This window comes from Chiloscyllium plagiosum, unplaced genomic scaffold (assembly GCF_037043375.1).
Source record: "Chiloscyllium plagiosum isolate Xiang-an unplaced genomic scaffold, Cpla_swu_hap1 HiC_scaffold_39, whole genome shotgun sequence".
In the NCBI taxonomy this organism is placed as follows: Eukaryota; Metazoa; Chordata; class Chondrichthyes; order Orectolobiformes; family Hemiscylliidae; genus Chiloscyllium; species Chiloscyllium plagiosum.
This window is the reverse complement of record NW_028270177.1, coordinates 15,945,385-15,973,343: the sequence shown is the minus strand read 5'-3', so window position 1 is coordinate 15,973,343 and position 27,959 is coordinate 15,945,385. Positions and strand designations below refer to the sequence as shown.

The window sequence follows — 27,959 nt, the reverse complement described above, 5'->3', positions numbered from 1 at the left end:
CCGGATCCGGAAGTGTCTCTCCCTCAGGCTGACACTTGCTAACAGCTGCCGGGCTCTGAAGGGAAGCGGTTTGGTTTGTTCGGTTCCGAAGGTTTTATTTTATATTTTTTATTGGGTTGGGGGAGGAGGATGCCCGAGGCCCGGGCCCTGCGCCCGGGGGACCCCGCGGAGGAGAGTGTCAGGAGGGACCTCCTGGCCGCCGACCTCAGGTGCAGCCTCTTCATGTCGGCCCTGCAGAGCTACCGCCGGGACTCGGTACTGAGGCCCTTCCCGGCCTCTTACTACAGCGGGGACTACAAGGACTTCGATGGCCTGGTGAGAGGCGGCCTGGGGATAGAGGGGGTAGGGGAGTGGGGGGGCGAGAGGGGACAGGGGAGTGGGGGGGGCGAGAGAGGGGGTAGGGGAGTGGGGGGGTGGCGAGAGAGGGGGTAGGGGAGTGGGGGGGGAGCGAGAGAGGGGGTAGGGGAGCGGGGGGGGAGCGAGAGAGGGGGTACGGGAGCGGGGGGGGAGCGAGAGAGGGGGTACGGGAGCGAGGGGGGGGCGAGAGAGGGGGTAGGGGAGTGAGGGGGGGGCGAGAGAGGGGGTAGGGGAGCGGGGGGGGGGGCGAGAGAGGGGGTAGGGGAGCGGGGGGGGGCGAGAGAGGGGGTAGGGGAGCGGGGGGGGGCGAGAGAGGGGGTAGGGGAGCGGGGGGGGGCGAGAGAGGGGGTAGGGGAGCGGGGGGGGCGAGAGAGGGGGTAGGGGAGCGGGGGGGGGGCGAGAGAGGGGGTAGGGGAGCGGGGGGGGGGCGAGAGAGGGGGTAGGGGAGCGGGGGGGGGCGAGAGAGGGGGTAGGGGAGCGGGGGGGGCGAGAGAGGGGGTAGGGGAGCGGGGGGGGCGAGAGAGGGGGTAGGGGAGCGGGGGGGGGCGAGAGAGGGGGTAGGGGAGCGGGGGGGGGGACGAGAGAGGGGGTGGGGGAGCGGGGGGGGGACGAGAGAGGGGGTGGGGGAGCGGGGGGGGGGGACGAGAGAGGGGGTGGGGGAGCGGGGGGGGGACGAGAGAGGGGGTGGGGGAGCGGGGGGGGGGGACGAGAGAGGGGGTGGGGGAGCGGGGGGGGGACGAGAGAGGGGGTGGGGGAGCGGGGGGGGGACGAGAGAGGGGGTGGGGGAGCGGGGGGGGGGGGACGAGAGAGGGGGTGGGGGAGCGGGGGGGGGACGAGAGAGGGGGTGGGGGAGCGGGGGGGGGACGAGAGAGGGGGTGGGGGAGCGGGGGGGGCGAGAGGGGGTAGGGGAGTGGGGGGAGCGAGAGGGGGTAGGGGAGTGGGGGGGGGCGAGAGGGGGTAGGGGAGTGGGCGAGAGGGGGTAGGGGAGTGGGCGAGAGGGGGTAGGGGAGTGGGGGGGGCGAGAGGGGGTAGGGGAGGGCGAGAGAGGGTAGGGGAGGGCGAGAGAGGGTAGGGGAGTGGGGGGGGCGCGAGAGGGGAGTGGGGGGGGGCGAGAGGGGGTAGGGGAGTGGGGGGGGGCGAGAGGGGGTAGGGGAGTGGGCGAGAGGGGGTAGTGGGGGGGGGGCGAGAGGGGGTAGGGGAGTGGGGGGGGCGAGAGGGGGTAGGGGAGGGCGAGAGAGGGTAGGGGAGTGGGGGGGGCGCGAGAGGGGGTAGGGGAGGGCGAGAGAGGGTAGGGGAGTGGGGAGGGCGAGAGAGGGTAGGGGAGTGGGGGGGGCGCGAGAGAGGGTAGGGGAGTGGGGGGGGCGCGAGAGGGGGTAGGGGAGTGGGGGGGCGCGAGAGGGGGTAGGGGAGTGGGGGGGCGCGAGAGGGGGTAGGGGAGTGGGGGGGGCGAGAGGGGGTAGGGGAGTGGGGGGGGCGAGAGGGGGTAGGGGAGTGGGGGGGGCGAGAGGGGGTAGGGGAGTGGGGGGCGAGAGGGGGTAGGGGAGTGGGGGGCGAGAGGGGGTAGGGGAGTGGGGGGGGCGAGAGGGGGTAGGGGAGTGGGGGGCGAGAGGGGGTAGGGGAGTGGGGGGGGCGAGAGGGGGTAGGGGAGTGGGGGGGGCGCGAGAGGGGGTAGGGGAGTGGGGGGGCGCGAGAGGGGGTAGGGGAGTGGGGGGGCGCGAGAGGGGGTAGGGGAGTGGGGGGGCGAGAGGGGGTAGGGGAGTGGGCGAGAGGGGGTAGGGGAGTGGGGGGGGGGCGAGAGGGGGTAGGGGAGTGGGGGGGGCGAGAGGGGGTAGGGGAGGGCGAGAGAGGGTAGGGGAGTGGGGGGGCGCGAGAGGGGGTAGGGGAGTGGGGGGGGGCGAGAGGGGGTAGGGGAGTGGGCGAGAGGGGGTAGGGGAGTGGGGGGGGGGCGAGAGGGGGTAGGGGAGTGGGGGGGGGGGCGAGAGGGGGTAGGGGAGTGGGGGGGGCGAGAGGGGGTAGGGGAGGGCGAGAGGGGGTAGGGGAGTGGGGGGGGGCGAGAGGGGGTAGGGGAGGGCGAGAGAGGGTAGGGGAGTGGGGGGGGCGCGAGAGGGGGTAGGGGAGGGCGAGAGAGGGTAGGGGAGTGGGGGGGGCGAGAGGGGGTATGGGAGTGGGGGGGGCGAGAGGGGGTATGGGAGTGGGGGGGGCGAGAGGGGGTATGGGAGTGGGGGGGGCGAGAGGGGGTATGGGAGTGGGGGGGGCGAGAGGGGGTATGGGGGGGCGAGAGGGGGTATGGGGGGGCGAGAGGGGGTATGGGGCGGCGAGAGGGGGTAGGGGAGGGCGAGAGGGGGTAGGGGAGGGCGAGAGGGGGTAGGGGAGGGCGAGAGGGGGTAGGGGAGGGCGAGAGAGGGTAGGGGAGTGGGGGGGGCGAGAGGGAGTGGAGGGGGGGGCGAGAGGGAGTGGAGGGGGGGGCGGGAGGGAGTGGAGGGGGGGGCGGGAGGGAGTGGAGGGGGGGGCGGGAGGGAGTGGAGGGGAGGGGGGGAGGGAGTGGAGGGGAGGCGGCGGGAGGGTGTGGGGGAGGGGGGGCGGGAGGGTGTGGGGGAGGGGGGGCGGGAGGGTGTGGGGGAGGGGGGGCGGGAGGGTGTGGGGGAGGGGGGGGCGGGAGGGTGTGGGGGAGGGGGGGCGGGAGGGTGTGGGGGAGGGGGGGCGGGAGGGTGTGGTGGAGGGGGGGCGGGAGGGTGTGGTGGAGGGGGGGCGGGAGGGTGTGGTGGAGGGGGGGCGGGAGGGTGTGGTGGAGGGGGGGCGGGAGGGTGTGGTGGAGGGGTGGCGGGAGGGTGTGGTGGAGGGGTGGCGGGAGGGTGTGGGGGAGGGGTGGCGGGAGGGTGTGGGGGAGGGGTGGCGGGAGGGAGTGGGGGAGGGGTGGCGGGAGGGAGTGGGGGAGGGGTGGCGGGAGGGAGTGGGGGAGGGGTGGCGGGAGGGAGTGGGGGAGGGAGTGGGGGAGGGGTGGCGGGAGGGAGTGGGGGAGGGGTGGCGGGAGGGAGTGGGGGAGGGGTGGCGGGGGGGTGGCGGGAGGGAGTGGGGGAGGGGTGGCGGGAGGGAGTGGGGGAGGGGTGGCGGGAGGGAGTGGGGGAGGGGCGGCGGGAGGGAGTGGGGGAGGGGCGGCGGGAGGGAGTGGGGGAGGGGCGGCGGGAGGGAGTGGGGGAGGGGCGGCGGGAGGGAGTGGGGGAGGGGCGGCGGGAGGGAGTGGGGGGGGGCGGGAGGGAGTGGGGGGGGCGGGAGGGAGTGGGGTGGGGGGCGGGAGCGAGTGGGGTGGGGGGCGGGAGGGAGTGGGGTGGGGGGTGGCGAGAGGGAGTGGGCGGGCGGTGGCGAGAGGGAGTGGGCGGGCGGTAGTGGGGTGGGCGAGAGCGAGTGGGCGGGCGGTAGTGGGGTGGGCGAGAGCGAGTGGGGGGGCGCGAGTGGGGGGGCGGGAGTGGGGTGGACGAGAGGGAGTGGGGGGGCGGGTGTGGGGGGGCGGGAGTGGGGTGGGGGGGCGGGAGTGGGGGGGCGGGAGTGTGGTGGGCAAGAGGGAGTGGGGGGTCGGGAGTGGGGGGGTCGGGAGTGGGGGGGGGCGAGAGGGAGTGGGGGGGTGGGGAGAGGGAGTGGGGGGGGTGGGGAGAGGGAGTGGGGGGGGTGGGGAGAGGGAGTGGGGGGGGTGGGGAGAAGGAGTGGGGGGGGGCGAGAGGGAGTGGGGGGGCGGGAGTGGGGGGGGCGAGAGTTGGGAGCGGCAAGGGGATGAGAGTGAGGGGATGGAAGAGGGGGAGACGAGAGTTGGGAGGGGGATGGGGGGGGACGAGAGGAGAGTCGGGAGGGGGATGGGGGGGACGAGAGGAGAGTCGGGAGGGGGATGGGGGGGGACGAGAGGAGAGTCGGGAGAGGGATGGGGGGGGGGACGAGAGGAGAGTCGGGAGAGGGATGGGGGGGGGGACGAGAGGAGAGTCGGGAGAGGGATGGGGGGGGACGAGAGGAGAGTCGGGAGAGGGATGGGGGGGGGCGAGAGGAGAGTCGGGAGAGGGATGGGGGGGGACGAGAGGAGAGTCGGGAGGGGGATGGGGGGGGGCGAGAGGAGAGGAGAGGAGAGTCGGGAGGGGGATGGGGGGGGGCGAGAGGGAGCGGGGGGGGGCGAGAGGGAGCGGGGGGGGGGCGAGAGGGAGCGGGGGGGCGAGAGGGAGCGGGGGGGGCGAGAGGGAGCGGGGGGGCGCGGGGGGGGGCGAGAGGGAGCGGGGGGGCGAGAGGGAGCGGGGGGGCGAGAGGGAGCAGCGGGGGGGGGCGAGAGGGAGCGGGGGGGGGCGAGAGGCAGCAGCGGGGGGGGGCGAGAGGGAGCAGCGGGGGGGGGCGAGAGGGAGCGGGGGGGGGCGAGAGGGAGCAGCGGGGGGGGGGGGCGAGAGGGAGCGGGGGGGGGCGAGAGGGAGCAGCGGGGGGGGGGGGCGAGAGGGAGCAGCGGGGGGGGGGCGAGAGGGAGCGGGGGGGGGCGAGAGGGAGCAGCGGGGGGGGGCGAGAGGAAGCGGGGGGGGGCGAGAGGGAGCGGGGGGGGGGCGAGAGGGAGCGGCGAGAGGGAGCGGGGATGGGCGAGAGGGAGCGGGGGGGGGCGAGAGGGAGCGGGGGGGGGCGAGAGGGAGCAGCGGGGGGGGGCGAGAGGGAGCGGGGGGGGCGAGAGGGAGCGGGGGGGGCGAGAGGGAGCGGGGGGGGGCGAGAGGGAGCAGCGGGGGGGGGGGCGAGAGGGAGCGGGGGGGGGCGAGAGGGAGCAGCGGGGGGGGGGCGAGAGGGAGCAGCGGGGGGGGGGGGCGAGAGGGAGCGGGGGGGGGCGAGAGGGAGCAGCGGGGGGGGGGCGAGAGGGAGCAGCGGGGGGGGGGCGAGAGGGAGCGGGGGGGGGCGAGAGGGAGCAGCGGGGGGGGGGCGAGAGGGAGCGGGGGGGGGGGGGCGAGAGGGAGCGGCGAGAGGGAGCGGGGATGGGCGAGAGGGAGCGGGGGGGGGCGAGAGGGAGCAGCGGGGGGGGGCGAGAGGGAGCGGGGGGGGGCAAGAGGGAGCGGCGGGGGGGGGGTGAGAGGGAGCGGCGGGGCGGGCGTGAGGGAGCGGGGGGGGGCGGGAGTGGGGGGGGTGGGGGGGGGCGAGAGGGAGTGGGGGGGGGGCGAGAGGGAGTGGGGGGGCGCGAGTGGGGGGCGGCAAGGGGATGAGAGTGAGGGATGGAAGAGGGGGAGACGAGAGTTGGGAGGGGGATGGGGGGGGACGAGAGGAGAGTCGGGAGGGGGATGGGGGGGACGAGAGGAGAGTCAGGAGGGGGATGGGGGGGGGCGAGAGGGAGCGGGGGGGGGGGCGAGAGGGAGCGGGGGGGGGGCGAGAGGGAGCGGGGGGGGGGGGCGAGAGGGAGCGGGGGGGGCGAGAGGGAGCGGGGGGGGGCGAGAGGGAGCGGGGGGGGGCGAGAGGGAGCGGGGGGGGGGCGAGAGGGAGCGGGGGGGGGGCGAGAGGGAGCGGGGGGGGGCGAGAGGGAGCGGGGGGGTCGAGAGGGAGCGGGGGGGTCGAGAGGGAGCGGGGGGTCGGCGAGAGGGAGCGGGGGGGGCGAGAGGGAGCGGGGGGGCGAGAGGGAGCGGGGGGGGGGCGAGAGGGAGCGGGGGGGGGCGAGAGGGAGCGGGGGGGCGGGAGTGGGGGGGGTTGGGGGCGAGAGGGAGTGGGGGGGGCGAGAGGGAGTGGGGGGGCGCGAGTGGGGGGGGCGAGAGTTGGGAGCGGCAAGGGGATGAGAGTGAGGGGATGGAAGAGGGGGAGACGAGAGTTGGGAGGGGGATGGGGGGGGACGAGAGGAGAGTCGGGAGGGGGATGGGGTGGGACGAGAGGAGAGTCGGGAGGGGGATGGGGGGGTGAGAGGAGAGGAGAGGAGGGGGATGGGGGGGGGGGGCGAGAGGGGGGGGGGGGGCGAGAGGGAGCGGGGGGGGGCGAGAGGGAGCGGGGGGGGGGGCGAGAGGGAGCGGGGGGGGGCGAGAGGGAGCGGGGGGGGGCGAGAGGGAGCGGGGGGGGGGGGCGAGAGGGAGCGGGGGGGGGGCGAGAGGGAGCGGGGGGGGGCGAGAGGGAGCGGGGGGACGAGAGGGAGCGGGGGGGGCGAGAGGGAGCGGGGGGGGGCGAGAGGGAGCGGGGGGGGGCGAGAGGGAGCGGGGGGGGGCGAGAGGGAGCGGGGGGGTGCGAGAGGGAGCGGGGGGGGGGCGAGAGGGAGCGGGGGGGGCGAGAGGGAGCGGGGGGGGGCGAGAGGGAGCGGGGGGGGGCGAGAGGGAGCGGGGGGGGGCGAGAGGGAGCGGGGGGGGGCGAGAGGGAGCGGGGGGGTCGAGAGGGAGCGGGGGGGTCGGAGAGGGAGCGGGGGGGCGAGAGGGAGCGGGGGGGGGCGGTAGCGGGGGGGGTCGAGAGGGCGTGGGGGGGGTCGAGAGGGCGTTGGGGAGGGTCGAGAGGGGGTGGGGGGGGCGAGAGGGGGAGGGGGGGGCGAGAGAGGGTGGGGGGGGCGAGAGGGAGTGGGGGGGGGCGAGAGGGAGTGGGGGGGCGGGAGTGGGGGGGGGCGAGAGTTGGGAGCGGGAAGGGGATGAGAGTGAGGGGATGGAAGAGGGGGAGAGGAGAGTTGGGAGGGGAGGGGGAGACGAGAGGAGAGTTGGGAGGGGAGGGGGAGACGAGAGGAGAGTTGGGAGGGGAGGGGGAGACGAGAGGAGAGTTGGGAGGGGAGGGGGAGACGAGAGGAGAGTTGGGAGGGGAGGGGGAGACGAGAGGAGAGTTGGGAGGGGGATGGGGGGGGACGAGAGGAGAGTTGGGAGGGGGGTGGGGGGGACGAGAGGAGAGTTGGGAGGGGGATGGGGGGGACGAGAGGAGAGTTGGGAGGGGGATGGGGGGGACGAGAGGAGAGTTGGGAGGGGGATGGGGGGCGACGAGAGGAGAGGAGAGTTGGGAGGGGGATGGGGGGGGTCGAGAGGAGAGGAGAGTTGGGAGGGGGATGGGGGGGGACGAGAGGAGAGGAGAGTTGGGAGGGGGATGGGGGGGGACGAGACGAGAGGAGAGGAGAGTTGGGAGGGGGATGGGGGGGGGAACGAGAAGAGAGGAGAGGAGAGTTGGGAGGGGGATGGGGGGGGGAACGAGAGGAGAGGAGAGTTGGGAGGGGGATGGGGGGGGGAACGAGAGGAGAGGAGAGTTGGGAGGGGGATGGGGGGGGGAACGAGAGGAGAGGAGAGTTGGGAGGGGGATGGGGGGGGAACGAGAGGAGAGGAGAGTTGGGAGGGGGATGGGGGGGGAGGAGAGGAGAGTTGGGAGGGGGATGGGGGGGGAGGAGAGGAGAGTTGGGAGGGGGATGGGGGGGGACGAGAGGAGAGTTGGGAGGGGGATGGGGGGGACGAGAGGAGAGTTGGGAGGGGGATGGGGGGGACGAGAGGAGAGTTGGGAGGGGGATGGGGGGGACGAGAGGAGAGTTGGGAGGGGGATGGGGGGGACGAGAGGAGAGTTGGGAGGGGGATGGGGGGGACGAGAGGAGAGTTGGGAGGGGGATGGGGGGGACGAGAGGAGAGGAGAGTTGGGAGGGGGATGGGGGGGACGAGAGGAGAGGAGAGTTGGGAGGGGGATGGGGGGGACGAGAGGAGAGTTGGGAGGGGGATGGGGGGGACGAGAGGAGAGGAGAGTTGGGAGGGGGATGGGGGGGACGAGAGGAGAGTTGGGAGGGGGATGGGGGGGACGAGAGGAGAGTTGGGAGGGGGATGGGGGGGACGAGAGGAGAGGAGAGTTGGGAGGGGGATGGGGGGGACGAGAGGAGAGTTGGGAGGGGGATGGGGGGGACGAGAGGAGAGGAGAGTTGGGAGGGGGATGGGGGGGACGAGAGGAGAGGAGAGTTGGGAGGGGGATGGGGGGGACGAGAGGAGAGTTGGGAGGGGGATCGGGGGGACGAGAGGAGAGGAGAGTTGGGAGGGGGATCGGGGGGACGAGAGGAGAGGAGAGTTGGGAGGGGGATGGGGGGGACGAGAGGAGAGTTGGGAGGGGGATGGGGGGGACGAGAGGAGAGGAGAGTTGGGAGGGGGATGGGGGGGACGAGAGGAGAGTTGGGAGGGGGATGGGGGGGACGAGAGGAGAGGAGAGTTGGGAGGGGGATGGGGGGGACGAGAGGAGAGTTGGGAGGGGGATGGGGGGGACGAGAGGAGAGTTGGGAGGGGGATGGGGGGGACGAGAGGAGAGGAGAGTTGGGAGGGGGATGGGGGGCGACGAGAGGAGAGGAGAGTTGGGAGGGGGATGGGGGGCGACGAGAGGAGAGGAGAGTTGGGAGGGGGATGGGGGGCGACGAGAGGAGAGGAGAGTTGGGAGGGGGATGGGGGGCGACGAGAGGAGAGGAGAGTTGGGAGGGGGATGGGGGGCGACGAGAGGAGAGGAGAGTTGGGAGGGGGATGGGGGGGGTCGAGAGGAGAGGAGAGTTGGGAGGGGGATGGGGGGGGTCGAGAGGAGAGGAGAGTTGGGAGGGGGATGGGGGGGGACGAGAGGAGAGGAGAGTTGGGAGGGGGATGGGGGGGGACGAGACGAGAGGAGAGGAGAGTTGGGAGGGGGATGGGGGGGGGAACGAGAAGAGAGGAGAGGAGAGTTGGGAGGGGGATGGGGGGGGGAACGAGAGGAGAGGAGAGTTGGGAGGGGGATGGGGGGGGGAACGAGAGGAGAGGAGAGTTGGGAGGGGGATGGGGGGGGGAACGAGAGGAGAGGAGAGTTGGGAGGGGGATGGGGGGGGGAACGAGAGGAGAGGAGAGTTGGGAGGGGGATGGGGGGGGAGGAGAGGAGAGTTGGGAGGGGGATGGGGGGGGAGGAGAGGAGAGTTGGGAGGGGGATGGGGGGGGACGAGAGGAGAGAAGTGTTGGGAGGGGGATGGGGGGGGACGAGAGGAGAGAAGTGTTGGGAGGGGGATGGGGGGGGGGGACGAGAGGAGAGGAGAGTTGGGAGGGGGATGCGGGGGGACGAGAGGAGAGGAGAGTTGGGAGGGGGATGGGGGGGGACGAGAGGAGAGGAGAGTTGGGAGGGGGATGGGGGGGAACGAGAGGAGAGGAGAGTTGGGAGGGGGATGGGGGGGACGAGAGGAGAGGAGAGTTGGGTGGGGGATGGGGGTACGAGAGGAGAGGAGAATTGGGGGGAGGTACGAGAGGAGAGGAGAGTTGGGTGGGGGATGGGGGAGGTACGAGAGGAGAGGAGAGTTGGGTGGGGGATTGGGGGGGGGGGGGAACGAGAGGAGAGGAGAATTGGGGGGGGGACGAGAGGAGAGGAGAGTTGGGTGGGGGGTGGGGGGGGGACGAGAGGAGAGGAGAGTTGGGTGGGGGGTGGGGGGGGGGACGAGAGGAGAGGAGAGTTGGGTGGGGGACGAGAGGAGAGGAGAGTTGGGTGGGGGGTGGGGGGGGGACGAGAGGAGAGGAGAGTTGGGTGGGGGATGGGGGGGGTACGAGAGGAGAGGAGAGTTGGGTGGGGGATTGGGGGGGGGTGGACGAGAGGAGAGTTGGGAGGGGGTTGGGGGGGGGAACGAGAGGAGAGTTGGGAGGGGGTTTGGGGGGGGAACGAGAGGAGAGTTGGGAGGGGGTTGGGGGGGGGAACGAGAGGAGAGTTGGGAGGGGGTTGGGGGGGGAACGAGAGGAGAGGAGAGTTGGGAGGGGGATGGGGGGGACGAGAGGAGAGGAGAGTTGGGAGGGGGATGGGGGGGACGAGAGGAGAGGAGAGGAGAGTTGGGAGGGGGATGGGGGGGGACGAGAGGAGAGGAGAGGAGAGTTGGGAGCGGGATGGGGGGGGGGCGAGAGGAGAGTTGGGAGGGGGATGGGGGGGGGACGAGAGGAGAGTTGGGAGGGGGATGGGGGGGGACGAGAGGAGAGTTGGGAGGGGGATGGGGGGGGACGAGAGGAGAGTTGGGAGGGGGATGGGGGGGGACGAGAGGAGAGTTGGGAGGGGGATGGGGGGGGACGAGAGGAGAGGAGAGTTGGGAGGGGGATGGGGGGGGGACGAGAGGAGAGGAGAGTTGGGAGGGGGATGGGGGGGGAACGAGAGGAGAGGAGAGTTGGGAGGGGGATGGGGGGGGACGAGAGGAGAGGAGAGTTGGGTGGGGGATTGGGGGGGGGGGGACGAGAGGAGAGGAGAATTGGGGGGGGGACGAGAGGAGAGGAGAGTTGGGTGGGGGGGGGACGAGAGGAGAGGAGAGTTGGGTGGGGGGTGGGGGGGGGACGAGAGGAGAGGAGAGTTGGGTGGGGGATGGGGGGGGTACGAGAGGAGAGGAGAGTTGGGTGGGGGATTGGGGGGGGGTGGACGAGAGGAGAGTTGGGAGGGGGTTGGGGGGGGGAACGAGAGGAGAGTTGGGAGGGGGTTGGGGGGGGGGACGAGAGGAGAGGAGAGTTGGGAGGGGGTTGGGGGGGGAAGGAGAGGAGAGTTGGGAGGGGGTTGGGGTGGGAAGGAGAGGAGAGTTGGGAGGGGGTTTGGGGGGGAACGAGAGGAGAGGAGAGCTGGGAGGGGGTTGGGGGGGGGGAGGAGAGGAGAGTTGGGAGGGGGTTGGGGGGGGAACGAGAGGAGAGGAGAGCTGGGAGGGGGTTGGGGGGGGGAGGAGAGGAGAGTTGGGAGGGGGTTGGGGGGGAACGAGAGGAGAGGAGAGCTGGGAGGGGGTTGGGGGGGGGGGAGGAGAGGAGAGTTGGGAGGGGGTTGGGGGGGGGGGAACGAGAGGAGAGGAGAGTTGGGAGGGGGTTGGGGGGGGGAACGAGAGGAGAGGAGAGTTGGGAGGGGGTTGGGGGGGGGAACGAGAGGAGAGGAGAGTTGGGAGGGGGTTGGGGGGGGGAACGAGAGGAGAGGAGAGTTGGGAGGGGGTTGGGGGGGGAAACGAGAGGAGAGGAGAGTTGGGAGGGGGTTGGGGGGGGGAACGAGAGGAGAGGAGAGTTGGGAGGGGGTTGGGGGGGGGAACGAGAGGAGAGGAGAGTTGGGAGGGGGTTGGGGGGGGGGAACGAGAGGAGAGGAGAGTTGGGAGGGGGTTGGGGGGGGGAACGAGAGGAGAGGAGAGTTGGGAGGGGGTTGGGGGGGGGGAACGAGAGGAGAGGAGAGTTGGGAGGGGGTTGGGGGGGGGGGAACGAGAGGAGAGGAGAGTTGGGAGGGGGTTGGGGGGGGGGAACGAGAGGAGAGGAGAGTTGGGAGGGGGTTGGGGGGGGGACGAGAGGAGAGGAGAGTTGGGAGGGGGATGGGGGGACGAGAGGAGAGGAGAGTTGGGAGGGGGATGGGGGGACGACGAGACGAGTGTTGGGAGTGGGGGGGCGAGTGTTGGGAGGGGGGGGGACGAGAGGAGAGTTGGGAGGGGGGGGACGAGAGGAGAGTTGGGAGTGGGGGGGGCGGGTGTTGGGAGGGGGGGAACGAGAGGAGAGTTGGTAGGGGGTGACGAGAGTTGGGAGCGGGAGGGGGGGCGAGAGGAGAGTTGGGAGGGGGGGAACGAGAGTTGGGGGGGGGTCGAGAGTTGGTGGGAGGGGGGTCGAGAGTTGGTGGGGGGGGGTCGAGAGTTGGGGGGTGGGGGTCGAGAGTTGGGGGGGGGTCGAGAGTTGGGGGGGGGCGAGAGTTGGGGGGGGGGGGGGGGACGAGAGTTGGGAGGGGGAGAGGGGGGAGCCGAGAGTTGGGCGGGGGGGGGGGGGGAGATGAGCGTTGGCGGGGGGGGGGGAGACGAGGGGGAGACGAGAGTTGGGAGGGGGACGAGACGAGAGTTGGGAGGGGACGAGAGGGGGACGAGACGAGAGTTGGGAGGGGGACGAGAGTTGGGAAGGGGACGAGAGTTGGGAGGGGTGGAAGAGGAGGACGAGGGTGGGGGGAGTGGATGAGGAGGACAAGGGTGGGGAGGGGGAAGGGGACGCCGAGGGTGGGGACTGGGAAGGGGACGAGGGTGAGGGGGTGGAGGAGGGCGACGAGAGTTGTGACGGGAAACGGGACGAGGGTGGGGGGCGTGGAGGAGGATGACGAGAATGGTGAAGGGGACGAGAGTGGGGTGGGTGGAGGAGGATGACGACGAGAGTGGGGAAGGGACGAGAGTGGGGGGTGTGGAGGAGGATGACGACGAGAGTGGGGAAGGGACGAGAGTGGGGGGTGTGGAGGAGGATGACGACGAGAGTGGGGAAGGGACGAGAGTGGGGGGTGTGGAGGAGGATGACGACGAGAGTGGGGAAGGGGACGAGGGTGGGGGGGTGGAGGAGGACGACGAGAGTGGGGAAGGGGAAGAGGACGGGGCTGGAGGAAGAGGACGACGAGAGTGGGGAAGGGGAAGAGGACGGGGTGGAGGAAGAGGACGACGAGAGTGGGGAAGGGGACGAGGGTGGGGGGGTGGAGGAGGATGACGACGAGAGTGGGGAATGGGAAGGGGACGAGGGTGGAGGAGGATGACAACGAGAGAGAGGAAGGGGACGAGGGTCGGGGGGGTGGAGGAGGACGACGAGAGAGGGGAAGGGGACGAGGGTTGGGGGTGTTGAAGGAGGACGACGAGAGTTTGGAGGGGGAAAGGAACGAGAGTTGGGGGGGGAAGGGGCCGAGAGTGGGTGGTGGTGGAGGAGGAAGGGGATTTGATGTTGCAGAGGAGTGGGTAGTCAGGGGAGGGAGGAAGATGGGGAGAAATGAATGTGGGGTGAGGGAGGGGAGGAGGGTGGAGAATGCAGGTGAGGGAAGTTGAGTGTGAGGAGAGGAAAGTTGGGAAGGATGGGATAGGAAGTGGGTGGAAGGTGGTGTGGCAAGGAGACGGGAGGGAGGTGTGGGTGAGGGGACGAGAGGGGTTGGGCAAGGGGTAGTGGGTGGGTGAAGGGCACAATGTAGCTGAGGTGGGAACAAGTAATGAGGTGGGGAGGTGTGGGTGAGGGGACTGGGAAGGACAGGAATGTGGGGTGGGGTGAGGGGAGGAGAGGTTGAGGGTTGGTGAGGGATCTTTGGGTGTGATGAGGGTGTGTAGTGGGGATGCAGATTGGGTGATGTGTGAGGGGTAAGGGTTAAGGAGGTAAAATTGAGGGTGGTGAAGTGGGACTGAGGGGGGATTGTGGGCATTTTGGAGGAACCTTCAGTCTTGAGAGAGGGAATCTTGCAAAAGGGGCCCATATGGTTAATGTGATTGAGGAGGTTGATCAAAAATTCTTTGAAATTGTTTCAGGAAAAAGTACTTGAAGGTGGAGGAAAAATTGTAGGGGTGGGGATGTCAACTCGCTTAACTGCTTTTACAGAGAGCTAGTATGGATCTGATGGGCGAAATAGCCTCCTTCAACAGCCATTGTATAATTCAACTTATTAAAAGAACTGTGCAAGGATAGTACCAGAGATGCAGGCTGAATTGAGTATAAGGCAGGACTGATCAATGGATGGAAAAGGCTCCTCAGTAGATTAGGCATCCCAGTGATGAGATTGGATCATTCCCAGCTTCTGTTACTGCACAGCCTCATTAGTACCTTTCAGTGGACATATTGTAATTTTTAGTTGTTTGACACATTACCTGTAATCAAAGACCATGGCAAAACAAATTACTTTCTGTTCACTGGCATCACATCTCAAGATGTGTTTAGAATAGTGTGTTATACTTCTGAAAGGAATGGGGCTCAGTATCATTTTAAAATAATACTGTAAGTCAGAAATTGAACTTTCACTTGCCAAGCAAGGCATGCTGCAGTTTTATCTCATAGGAGTGACAAGTAGTAAGTAGATTGTTCCTAAGTTTAGAGTTATACCATTTTCAGTGCTGTATTTTGTTGCTTTTTTTTAAAAGTGGAAAATGTCATATCGTATGTAGTGCTGTATTTTGTTTTTGTTTTAAAGTGGAAAATGTCATGTCATATGTAGATTCTTCAGTAATTGTAGCAGAATTGAAGTGAAATGTAACATTTCCTGTAATAAACACAATGATAGAAAAACTCATCAGGTCTGGCAACATCTCTGGAGAGAGAAAGAGTTAACATTTCCAGTCCGGTACGACTTCAGACTTGCTTTTGTAATGTTGGTCAAATAACTTGATAAGTCATAATTGGTTTCTGAGGAACTGTCTGAAGTTTTACCATAGAGAAGAGTATCTCCAGATTACACAGAGCTATGTTGCAGTCAGAGGGCAGATATTAGGTGTGTTTCCCAGGAAAGCACTGAACTGCTGATAAATATAAAGTATTTCATATAGAAAGATGGGACATTTGGAGGGTAAAGTTCAGTATATAAGCAGATGTTATCGCTGTGTTAAATATAAGGCATGGTGGAGAGGAACACTGTGCATTCAGAAACTGAAGTTAGTTATGCAAGAGGTGCTGTGCCTATAGGGGAAATGTAAGACATGTTTTACAGGCAATGCGCTTCATTTGGGGAAATGGAAGAGGATTCAATAAATTTTTACTTTAGGGTGAGTTATGTAGGACAGTGAATATGAAGTGATGTATTTAGATTTCCAAAATGTGTTTGATAAGGTCCCCCATAAAAGGTGACTGATGTTGAAGACATTGAGAAATTCTGTGTCAACTTTGCAATTGGCAAAGCAAGTGCCATGACGAGAACTGATCAGTCTCTAACACTGATCCTGTGAACCATCTTGTTTTACTGTGATGTGAAATGCTTTGTCATATTTCCTGACCTTTTGAATATGGCTGAGTGAACACTACAGTCTTTTAAAATTTTTAAACAGTATTAGTTTCCACTTGGTAACCATTAGAGGAATGATCAAGCTGTAGCAACAGTGTGTTTTATTTTTTAAAAATCCATACAGGATTGGCTTAGGGAAAAAGACAAAGCAAGCACTGTTGAAAGGAGAAGTTCGTACAAAGAGTGATGAACATTAGGAATGGCTGCAAAGTTGGATAGTAGAGGTATACTTTATTACTTTAAATGCATTCAAGAACAAGTTAGATGACAACAGCTTTTTGTCTAATTGAGTGGATTTTCTTTTTACTCATTCATGGGGATGTAGCTATCATGCTCAAGATCAGCAATTATTACCTGTAACCCCCTTGGAGAAGGTAGTCATGAGCCATGTAGAACCGCAATTTGAGGTGGTTTTGATACAACTGAATGCCTTGAGGCTTTTTCAAAGACCATGTGCATCTGGAGGTGTTATTGGCAAAGATGGTATGTTTCTTTTCCTTAAGGCCATTCCTGCACCAGCTGAGAGTCCGAAGATGGTGTTCTTCTACTTTGCAATGATTACATTGAATTGAACTTGAGTAGATACTGGAAATTGTGTCAGAAGACTATGGTCATGTAAAATTCTTACTATACTCTGAGATATAGTTGGAGATGTGCAGGTAAATCATGCTTCAGATATTTTTGTATTGTTTCTAAAACAAGGGGGAAAACCCTCTCTGTATCGTTCAGAACATGCAGAAATTTAGTACTCCCCCAGTACTGCATTGTCAGTCTAGATTTTGTGTTAGTCTCTGTAATAAACCTTAAGTTTGCAGCCTTCTGCCAGGTGATCTTGTGCTACTCCTGATCCGCAGCAGATGACATGTGAAGATTTGGAGCAAGGAGCCCAACAGTTAATGATAGTCAATTCTTTGCTATTATATGTCATTGGATTTGGAGTTTTTTGCTGAATTATGCTGTTTATTTTAATTGTGGTGCATTTCACTAGAAAGCATTGTGGAATGTTAAATGCATATTACAGTTAGCAGAGTTGAGTTTTGGAATCTTCTGCAGAAGTTGAAAAAGCATTGATTGCAGGCCAACTTTAAACCAATGTAAATAATCATCATTTATGGGTGTCTTTCAATTCCACTTGTTTGCAAGCTTTCAAATGGATGCTAAAAGTGACGCTGGTTTTGTTTTGAGCATGAGGACAGAATTAAAATACTTTTAAATTACTAAAGTACTAAAAACTTTTTCAACTTAATAGGAATCTTGCTAATTATATCAGTATTCAATAGTCAATGGTTTAAAACTAATTTTCAATAATTGAAGATCAGTAACTCTGAGTTGGTAGATTGATGTAGATTTTTCCCAAAAATAACACTTTTCAAAACAATTTCATCTGTGTTAATCAGTCTGAACCTAGTTATCATTCTTAAATATTTTAACAGTGACTTTTAGAAAAAAAATTGCCTGACTGTATACTGTTTTGGGGCAGATTTTGCTTTTGCACACATGCAAATGGTTTGGGGATGTGGGTGGAATGGAATACCGCTTTTCAAGCTGATGCAATTTTGAGTGCATGTTACACTAGAGATCTTGATCGCATCCAAAGAGGAAACTGTGTACTGATCTTTTAATGGTACTGCTGACTGTTAAAGCTCTGTGCTGAACATTTGACATGATACGTTTTTGAACTGACAGCGTGTCTCTCTCTTCGCAGCTTGCTGATGCTCAGAATCTGCCAAATCTAAAACAGTTGCTACAGTCTGGAATAAACCCACAAAAAAGAACCTTAGAACTTCTCAGCTGGGCCTGTTTATCAAAAAACCTAACCATCAAAAGTTTGGGGAAAAAGGGGGTAAGAACCTATCTGAATGATTGATTTATTAAAAACTTTGAAATGTTGTTTAGCTGGTATTGAAATTTCTACAGTCCTGACTGTCTGTACCCATGAGTATAAATTCAGCTGTTTGTCTCCAAGTTGCACACCATCTAGACTTGGAAATATGTTACCATCCCTTTGTTTCTGTGTTAGAATTAGCTCGCAGCATAGTAGAGTATCATCACCACACAAGTGGCAGCGGTTTAGTAAGATGTCTACCCTGTTAAGGACAGTTAGGGATTGGCATTAAACTCTTGACAACAGTGGTCATATTCTATGAATGAGAGGATATGTTGGATAACAGCATTTATTGGATCAGAAATCGCAAGGTAATCTTACCAGCCTGTAATGTCTTTTCCTCAAACTTTTAAAGTGTACAAGCCACAATTTTGGGGTCATGAGCTTGAGGCCACCATGGAGCTCTGAATGAGTTATCATTACCACGCTATCCTCTAACAGTCTCTTGCTTTTGCTGTGCACCCTATGTCCTAAACATACAGGTCGTGGCAGTGTTTGTAGGAGAAAGGTTGGGAAGCAAAATGTCACTGATACATTTGCAAAACTGCTGTATCATAAGAACTGCAGGTATACCAGTTACTGTGCACAGTGACGTGCATGTTCTGCTGTTTCTGGGTATAAGTATGGGAGTTTACAATTGTACAGAGATGTGTGTAGCCATCCTGCATTTGGATGTAGCCAGACATTTTGCAGAATAACACTTGGATTCAGTTTTGAATTTTAAAAAAAGCATTGAACCTTTCATTCCTCCCTTTTCAGTGTTTTAATTCTCTGTTACTTTTTAACTAAACTTTGGATGTCACTGCTGGCAATTTGCTTTGTCAAAAGAGCTTTTATTAATGAACTGGACTGTTGATCTTATTGATTGCTGCAGCTGTGGGTTGCCCTGTGTGTGTGTCCTATTTACTTAACAGAATAAGTGAGCTAGAAATAGCACTGAAATTGGGGAACAAGACTCTTCTACGTCAAAGATTACTCACTGCCATTTTGTAAAATCTCAGGACAGCTTTGCTAGTACTTACAGGTGAATAGATTGATGTATTAAGGCAGCAAACTTTGGGCCCTTTGCTATATATGTCGTGGTCTTGTTTGAGTACTACTTTTTAACCTTTTGTGGAGCGTGGGATTTGACAGACGTCTGGGTTCATGGGGATGGGTGTTGGGTTCCTGCAAAGGATTTTCTGTTAGAGTTCAAAGTAGAGTTTGTACATTATCCATTTTAGCCATAATGATTTGTGTAGAAAAGTAATGTGTTTTGCTTCACAGGATGAAGTTTGTGTTTTGGTTTTCATGTCTGGATGGTTTGCAACTTGCATTTGAAATTTTACATGTGATTCCATCTCTTACCTTCAAAGCAGTAAATGTAGCAATGATTTTCCCCATGGTAGGTTGGCAAGTTTAACATATTTGCCAGTCGAGTGGAGAGTAAGGAGCGGCTGCTACTTCGTGAAATCTTAGTGGGAATCAGAGGATTGATTGCTCAGAAGGTTCATCTTTCTGCACCGTAGTGTTAGTGGTTGTATAAAGATCTGTTAATGAGAACACCCTGCTTATGGTTGTGGACTATGAGGAGAGAATAGGAAGGAGTCTCACACTACTCCCCCACATCATCGCCATCAAAAAAAACTTTCGCTCGATTAGATTTTTTTTTGCAACGGAATTTCTTGTTTATGTTCTAGTATGAAGAAATCCAGGAACTCACTGGGTTCACAACTCCCTCTGCTGCTACCCCAGACTTCTTGTTTGAGATTGTCTATTGTGATCAGATGAATGCCAAGTTTGAGGAAACCAAAGGAGATCGAGATCTCATCTATGCATTTCATGGGAGCCGACTCGAGAATTTTTACTCTATAATTCATTGTGGTTTACAGTGTCATTTAAACAAGGTGAGGAATCAATGTTTTCATGCATGGACTAACATGCTTGCAAGGATTACTTTGCATGAAGGATCATTCCATCATTAATCAGCTCCACTAGTTCTTAAAAATAATTTATTCAAACCTTAATTCTCATTTTATCACAAAAGGAGTGTAAATAGCAGCATCAGGATTACTATAGATTAATGCATTTGTTTAGTTACTCATTGATACCTGTCGTTCCCTCTAGTTTTCCTCTGCTCTGTCCTGGAGTGATCCATGCAACACAGTCACTGAGTACTTCTTACTGGCAATGTGCACTTTTTCCCTCATGCAATCTCTTTCGCGTGCTCTCCCTCACACATTCCTGTCTGGCTTGATGTCATCTTGCTTTCTCTTTTAATTGTTCTCACACCAGGGCAACGCTCTCACATCTTTGTGGTACATCTAACCTTTAATCTTTTTGCTTACCTTGGACCTTAAAATAGACAAAAAAAATCATAAGAGTACACCACCAAAGTAGCATTTAATTACACCAATGAAACAGGTTGTTTGGTTCAACCAGTCTAAATATTGGTGTTTATCTTCCTTTTGAATAATACTCTGAATCCATGTGGAGACATACTGTTGACACTGATTACCTATTCAAGAGAATTGCAAAGGATATATAAGTATTGGTTTGACTTTGTTCGCTCACTCTACGTTTATTTGTGTCCTTCTTTTCTTCATAGACCTCTTTGTTTGGGGAAGGAACTTACCTTACCAGCGATCTGAGCTTGGCTCTTCTGTACAGTCCCCATGGTAATGGCTGGCACCAAAGTATTCTGGGACCTGTCCTTAGCTGTGTTGCAGTTTGTGAGATCATTGACCATCCTGATGTTAAATGCCAAGTTAAAGGAAAAGGTATCATTTGTTTTGAATCATGGCACAAATATTTTGTAAATGGTTTGAGTCATGACTATTATTCTTGTGCAGAAATACCTGTTTTTGCTTGCTTTCGTCCAGCTGTTAGTAATTGAGTGCAGGAGATTAAGCAGGAAACTAAGTAAAGTATTTAAAGATTATTAAAAGAAAATCAAATATTTGAAAGTATTTCCTCCAGTTGAGGAATCCTCAGCAAAGGATCATACATTAGAGCTCAGATTAGAGCTGGACGATGTTGAGAAATACTACTTTGGATTTGTAGTTCCTTTACAGACCTGTTCAAATCAGGTCTATTGATTCCAGAAACATTAATTTCATAGGCCTAGATAATCAGTGATAAACAAGGATTACCCACCTCTGATTGAGATTTAAACTACTCGTGCTATTTTATGCTGGAAACTTTGCAGCTTTTGGTCCTGGTTTGATAAGGATTCCAGTGTGAACGGAGTGCCAAGTGTATCTCCAACAAAACCATGTCCCCTGTTCGTGAACTGAAGATATGTCTCCAAGTTTTTTCCCTGCTTTTAAATGCATCAACCCTTACACTGTTTAATATTATCCTCACCCTTCAATCTGATAATGTTCAGTCCAACTACTGGCCTGTGCCCCCACAGCCAGATAGTAGCCCTTGTCCCTGATATTATTTAAACACTGTCCTACAACCTATCAGTGTTAACCTACCTTGACCCCACAGAGTGTTCAGTACTTCATCTTGTAGAGGGTAGTGAATGTCTAAACTTTCCTACTCCAGAGAGTTGTGGATGCTAGGTAACTGAAAGTATTTAAAGAGGAGCTAGACGGATTTAGCTGGATAGATTTTTGAAATACAGTTGAGGACTGTGCTGAACATGACAGAGGAGTTGAGACCTGAGACAATTCATCCATGATCTTATAGAATGGGAGTGCAGGCAAGAGGGGCTGAATGGCCTACTCCTGCTACTTATGTTTTTTTGTAAGTGTATGGAACAATGTTAGTTATGTGGAACGGAGCTGTAGATCAACTGTGATTTAATTCAGTGATGAAAAAGGCTTGAGGGACTGAATGATTGCTCTTGACATGTAGGGTTTGAAACAAATCAATCTTTTTCCCTTGGGTGTTCCTGACCATTTAAATTTTATTGTAATCTTCAGCATCTGGTCCATTATTACAGCTGCACCTATAGAAATAATATCAGCCGCAAGTTTTATGCCAAAGTGTCTGGCAATTCCTGGGCTTGGTGATGTGACATTTACATGTTCAAATCCTATTATTCTCTTGGATTTACTCCTTAAATAATCTACTTTTGGATCTCTGTTATGCTTGTTAAGTGAATGTTGTTTCCTTGATTTCAGATGCTGGTGGCATAGATCGCCGAAGAGCAAGGGTCCGGAACAGTGAAGGTGGCGATGTTCCACAAAAGTACTTTGTGGTCACAAACAACCAGCTCCTGAGAGTAAAATACCTGCTCATTTATTCTGAGAAACTACACCGAAGAAGGTAAAATTTAGCTTCTTTACTGAATCTTCACAAAGCTCTCCCTCTGGTTGGTGGCACGGCTCAGTAGTTAGCACTGCTGCTTCTTAGCTCCAGGGACCCCGTTCGATTTCAGCCTCAGGCAACCATCTCTATGGAGTCTGCACATTCTTCCAACGTCAATGTGGGTTTCCAACCAGGTGTTCCGGTTTCTTCCCACAATCCAAAGATGCGCAGTTTACAGAGGAACCTCGATTATCTGAAGAACACAGGCGGGTAGTATTTTGTTCGGTTAATTGAATTTCTGATAATCAAATGCTGAATAACATAGTTTAGCTGAGCATCATGACCTTGTGATCTTGCTGGATAATCGAGGTTCCTCTGTAGATGGATTGGCCATGCAAAAATGTGCAGGCTAGTTGGATTAGCCACAGGAAATGCAGACTGACAGGGAGGAGGTAGCAGAGTGGGTGTCAGTCGGATGCTGTTCAGACATTTGGTGTGGTCTCGATGGGCCGAATGGCCTGCTTTCACACTGTTGGGATTGTTTGAATGTCTTGAATTCAACAAGCTTTCTTTTCTGAATGGCAGCGGGCAATGACCAGTTTGGGTTTTGGGATTACTTCATTTTAGGCTTCACTTCTGTCGGGCAAATCTTGAAATGTTTAGTTAGATCTTAACTAGCACTATTGGAGTTAAAATGTTGGTGCTCATACAATTGTTGGTTTATGGATTGAGATATCAGACACTTGTGTCATATACGGTACTTGTGTCATATACAATACATATAAGCAAGTTTGGTGAAGTATGTTTGCAAATGTCTGCACATGGTGCTGATGTTAAGGATGTGAAGATAAATACATCACATGGTGTAAAGTGCCCAATTCAATATATGGAAGACATTCCATTTTGTTGCATTATTTGTCACTTTTGGCTTTCTCAATAATGTGAAACAGTTGTCTTAATTGCTGTATTTTCTGAGTTTGAGAAGTTTAATCATTTATTTATTGATGCTTTTATAAAATACTTAAATCAGAGATTGGGTACACAACCAATGACTGCATCTATGTTGTAAGTACATAACTGACGAGATTTTGGTCAGTCAGGAGGCAATCCTTTACAAATTGCAGGAACACCGAAGCTTGGTATATCAAAGTGGGAGTTTCATTGATGCTTTGATAATTAGGGAGGCGAAATGTGGAGGTTGTGTGGTAATGAACACTGGGCAACAAGGAGTGGGTACAGTAGATGGTATGAATTATACTGTATGATTTTTGGTGCACTACATTAGCAAATTCATCATTACAAGAGTGGCTAATACTAACACCCCAAAAAAGACTGATTGGAGTAGGATTAGATGTTCATGCTTTAACAATTTCAACCCAATCCTAATCTGTATCCAATTAATTCACATCTGCTGCTAATAGTCTCAGGACAAGAGGTGGCCAGACAGTCTATTGTTGGATGGCAGATTGGCCTTTCTCACAACATCAATCAGGCTATCAGCTTCTGACTTAGTCCTTTGAAAATCTGACAGCCAACGGAAAGCAAGAATGACATCAAGAGAAGATAAATGTTTCTTTTTTGGCCCTTGAAGCTGCTCACTAACTCCAACCCCTGCCAGGGTCAGTAGTGGCACAAGTGTGGGCAATCACTTTCACCCCCCACCAGCAGGTGATGTACTGCTGGGTTTCCCATTTGAATCTTACACCCCTGCCTATGCAAACCACTGCTATTAAGATTCAGCTTGTATATGTAGGTTGTTGTTGAAAGAAATGATCTTCAGCTGAAGATTAGAAATGTTTCTCATTCTTTTAGACATTGAAATTCATTGTCTTTTATTTCCCAGTTTCTGACCTTTCTCCATATAATATAAATGATTTCTCAATGAGTGTGATTGTTGTTTTTAAAATGTTCAGCTGATTCTATATATAGCTAATTTCAGTTTATTTCACACTAATAAAAGATTTCATACTTTTTAATTACTTATTGTCACATTCTGAAGTATTTTCAAAATTGAATTTTTTTTAAACAAAGGATAAGTTAGAAAGACATTTTCATTGCAAAGTATCGTATATAACTATAGTAATAACTATGTTGTGTTTTAATGTTGCAGACCCACAAAGCAACCATCCTGGATCTCTCGGCATAGTTTTATAGTAATGATGATGCTGTATTTGTTGCTGCTGATAGCTATTGGTGCCTGTAACTCACCAACTTTCCAGTATTACTGGAATCGATTTCTTGAATCAAAGCGATGAGTTTGTTGCTGCAATGTTGTTTACTGCCCAAACCATGGATATGCACTACACTATTTACCTGAAGCCTTAGACACCGCTGTTGCAGAAAGACACAAGTCTGGACCAAGAAAAATTTAATTTACAAAAAAACTATAGACAATTTGCTGTGCCAAGAATGTTGTTTAGACTTTGGAATTCCTGTACTGTGTTATGGTTATATTTAGTTCTGAATAGTCTATACTTTGTCTTGCCCATGGGTAATGACTGATTGTGTTAGGAAATGTAGCTGTTTTGTTTCCAATTTTGCATGAGGCTGTGATTTTTCACCCCTTTGCTTAATCACATGCCTTTTGCATTGGCCCCACCAAATAGTCAGTGCTTAAGATGGAAATGAAATCTCCAGTGCATCTTATTGACAATACACCTCCTATACATTGGAGGCGATTTGAACCACTGCATTTGGAATTATACTGTCCATTTTAAAATTCTGACCTTGGTAGCTGTTGGCGAGAAGACATCATTGTGGCCCTGAAGTGATCCAACTACAAGATAAGGACATTAGGAAAGCTTTATTTGTTCCACTGTGATACAAGTCTCATTAGCAGATGGTTTTCCTCATATCCTAAGAAAGCTATTTTATACATTCTGTCCAGTAATAGTTTTATATATGTATATTTGGCATCAAAAGAGCTGCAGTGTCCCAGTAACCAGCTCGTCGTTTGTTCTCCCCACATTCTTTTCCAAAAATTCCACAGTCAAATCCTTGGGGAGTAAACAAGGGCTATGAACAGTAAAAAATGCACAGTGAATAATTTTTGTACTGTATTATACATTTTATAATCCTTGGAATGAAATGTCATACGGAGTTTGATGTTAGTACGTTGTAAAATTGTAACTTGCCCACCAGCTTTCAAAATATACAATGTATCCTGCATGAATTGCAGTCAAAACTTTCTTGCTTTTAAGTATAAACCCAAAGGTCTAACAGATCAGATATAAAGGGCAGCTTTTAGGCTGTAAAGTAAGTTTATCTTCTTTGAGTTGCTAAAGTGATTTCGGTCAATGTTACCTGCAGCTTTAATGGCTTTTGCATTAACACCCACTCCTGTAACCCAACATGTGGGGATTATTTATCTATTTCTATTATAGTTATCACACAATTTAATGGGATACTCTTTGTGTACTATGGGAGGAATACCAGGGTTAATGAGCATTTCCAGTCTGTAAATTTTCTAAAGTGTAATTTTAGATTTTGTTGACACTAATATATAGCATCAATAAATTTGAATTAGGAAATGAGATGTTTAGCAAACTGATTCCCTCCATTGTTATGTTCCAGTACTGCTTCATCTAATAACATTGAATACACCGAAAATCAAATCAAAACAGGCCTATTTGCTTTGTTCTGGTTGCAGTTTACCTCAGCATAGATCACTTTCTTACTGTTTCTTGATATTTGGTTACCAGTTAGATATTGAATCTGGTATAATTTCAATGTTATGTCTTTGATAGCTCGAATTTTGTATCTTGTTTATTTAAAGGGAAATTGTTACTTAAATACCTTTTATCATTTATACTATTTTGTAAAAAAAAACTGTTCATTTTGGTGAGGGGCTGGGTGTTTTGCTTTTGAGCACTTTCTAGAATATATTTCCAGATTCTGAGTATTTAATACAGCAGTTAGTTATTTACTAAAACCTATTGTACTAACTCCCTAGTAAAAGTTATAATGGAAACCTATACGCTACCTGTCTCTGCACTAATTAACAAGGGGCCATATCCAGGAGCTTTTAAACTTCTTGGTGTTGTTTTCATATGTCTTTTACATTGGTGTAAGAATATAAATGAAATAGATCAGGAAGTATGATGATTTGAAGAAAACAAATTCATTTTTCACCCATGTGCAGAATTACAATGACGTTGATTATTCAAATCTGACCCAATGTTCCCTTAGTCAATACGAATAGGACAATCATCAAGTATTTCGTAATGAATGCTTACATTGAACCTTGTGCTTTAAGATACTCCCAGTATTTTTGCACTGCTAAATCAGTAAACCACTGAATCACTTTCTGTATGACTTTGTGGTATCCTGCAAGAATCTATTTTGGAGTCTAAACTATTCGCTGTATTTTTCTTTTGAAGACTTGAATGATGGGATAGAAAGCCTTATATATAAATTTGCTGATGAGACACAGGCAACTTTGCAAAAGCTATAGATGGAATCATTACATTACCAAGAGATATTGCTAGATTCAGTGAATTGTAAAATGAGTTTTTCATTAGGTAATTATGAGAATATCCATTTTGAATCTATAACAAATAGAAGATGGTATTTTCTAAATGTGGAAAAGTTAGAAATGATGCAACTCCAAAGAGACTTGGGGATCCAGATAAATAAATTATTAAATTGTCATGAATGGGTGTTGAAAATTATCCAAAAGGCAAATGGAGTGACATTCTGTTAAACTGGAGGACTCTGGTACACTGGGAGAAGTCATTTCTCACCAAGCAAAGTACACACCTGGAGTAATGTGTGAACCTCTCAACACTAGGCCTTGATCAGTATGTATTGGTTCTGGAGGGAGTACAGTGTAGATTTACCATAAGAAGACATGGACTCGCTTAAATTAGGAGGGAAGATTAGGGTCATTATTCCTTGGATAGAAGGTTAAAAGGTGATTTTATTTGAAGCTTTCAAGATGTCAGGGTGAACTGATGGTTGATTTTGTCTATGCTATTTATACTGTTCAGTAAACTAGGGCTAGGGGCCAGAGTGTAAAAATTAGAGCCAGACCTTATAACAGTGAAATAAGGAGACGCTTTACACCAAATATGCTAGAAGCTTGAAGTACTTTCTGCAAATGGCATTTCATCACTTGTTAATTTTAAATTTTGAGAGATTGGTTCACCAAAGTGTTGAGGGATATGGGGCAAAAGCAAGGATATGGATTTGGGGACATAAAGAGGCACAAAATTATGTTGACATGAATTAACTCCATCCCCTGCCCAAGGAAAAGCTGGCAGCCAGTTGACTGGCCAGTTAGAAGTTTGCTCTGTACTGCTGTGGGCAAGCAGGCTAAATGAGCTTCGAATGGGACTTTGGCCTCTCAGCGAGATGAAGCCTAAATTCTGGAGCTGTCAGCTCCAAAGATCCTGGTCATGCCAGTGCCCTGTAGCGGGCACTCCCAGGTTGGCAGGCTTATTGAAGACAATGAATTCTCGATCCAGCTTAATCCAAGGATGTGGAGTAATGGTTTTCCTCCCCTTAAGTTTTTTTCCCCCCCATCTATGTGAGACAGCAACTTCCACATGCTGATTGGTATGTACAGAATCACTCAGCAGTCGTGCAATGTTAATTTTGGAGCTGTACCTTTTATAGCAGTCCTGGGAGAGTGTTAGTGGGTGAATTTTAACAGATATGCGGGTAGGATGGAAATGAGGAGGACTTGCTATCTTCTCAGAGGATGGACTTGGGGCACCTCTGGTGCATATGGGGCACCCTCCAATGACAATAACCCCTCCTTTCCACAGTTTTTACGCCTTTTTTTAAAAAAAAACAATTCCATTCCTATCTGACTGCTCATGCCAACTGTATTATGGCATGGGTAGTGGAATATTTAGATCCAGAGAGCCTTTAGCAATCTCTGGCTTTAACATACGGTGGCTGAGCTGCAATTTTGACAACCAATCGTCCTTTGTTCTTAGGGTGAACCTGGAGGTGGATGGGAAGGTGAGCTAGACATTTCCCTCTCACCTAACACATGCTTGCCGATGGCACAGAATCTCAGCCCCTCGGTGCTCATAGTCGGTGTCCTGTAGGTCACTTTTGATGGGAGTTCCATCTGCTTCCCTATGGCTTGTTGTGAGACCATAGAGGACTTGTGTCTTTGGGCCCTCTGAGTACAGTTTTCACATTTTAAAAAAAAAAACCTGAAGAATTGCGGATACTGGAGATCTGAAACAAAAACAAACATTGCTGGAAAACCTCAGCAGGTCTGGCAGCAGTTGTGTAGAGAAATCAGAGTTAAGGTTTCAGATCCAGTGACTCTTTTGGTGCATCCTGAAGAAGGGTAACTGGACCCAAACATTAACTCTTGATTTCTCTCCATAGATGCTGCCAAACCTGCTGAGATTTTCCAGCAATTTCTGTTTTTTGTTTCGCTTAAGTAACCTGTTATATACTAAAATGAATGATTTGAAGAGCTGCATTCTGCCTCTAGTTTTCATGGGAATAAGCCTCTTCATGTTTGCCTTTCTCGTGATTTTATGCTTCACTAATATGTTAGTAATTTTATCGTGATGAGAGTTGTAGATGAAATGATCAATAAAGACTTCGTTTGTTGCATTTTTTTTCTGAAGTGAATTCACATTTCTTTACAATTGTAGTAAAAATGCAGTTTCTATGTTCAGGGCACATTAAGCATCGACCCAGTTATAGTTTCAATTACTCTGAACTTAGAAATACCTCCTACCATTTTAACTTGTGTTCATGCAATCGCACATCACATTTGAAGAAAATCTAAATGTTTTGAATTCCGGAAATAGCAGTTTACCACTCTTGAGTATATAGCTTACAGTGTAAGGAAGAGGAGGAATCGCCGAACGTGCATACAATCAAAATATTGCAGATGCTGAAA

At 54.8% G+C, this 27,959-nt stretch overlaps 1 protein-coding gene across 1 annotated transcript; it reads left to right on the top strand.

Annotated features, from left to right (window-relative positions):
- Positions 1-36: 36 nt before the first annotated feature.
- parp16 (poly (ADP-ribose) polymerase family, member 16) lies at positions 37-27,667 on the top strand. Its single transcript, XM_087981442.1, has 6 exons — positions 37-315; positions 16,667-16,804; positions 18,526-18,732; positions 19,434-19,605; positions 20,959-21,103; positions 23,196-27,667. The coding sequence occupies exons 1-6, from the start codon at positions 130-132 to the stop codon at positions 23,338-23,340; spliced, it is 993 nt and encodes a 330-aa protein (XP_087837568.1). The 5' UTR covers positions 37-129; the 3' UTR covers positions 23,341-27,667.
- Positions 27,668-27,959: the final 292 nt, after the last annotated feature.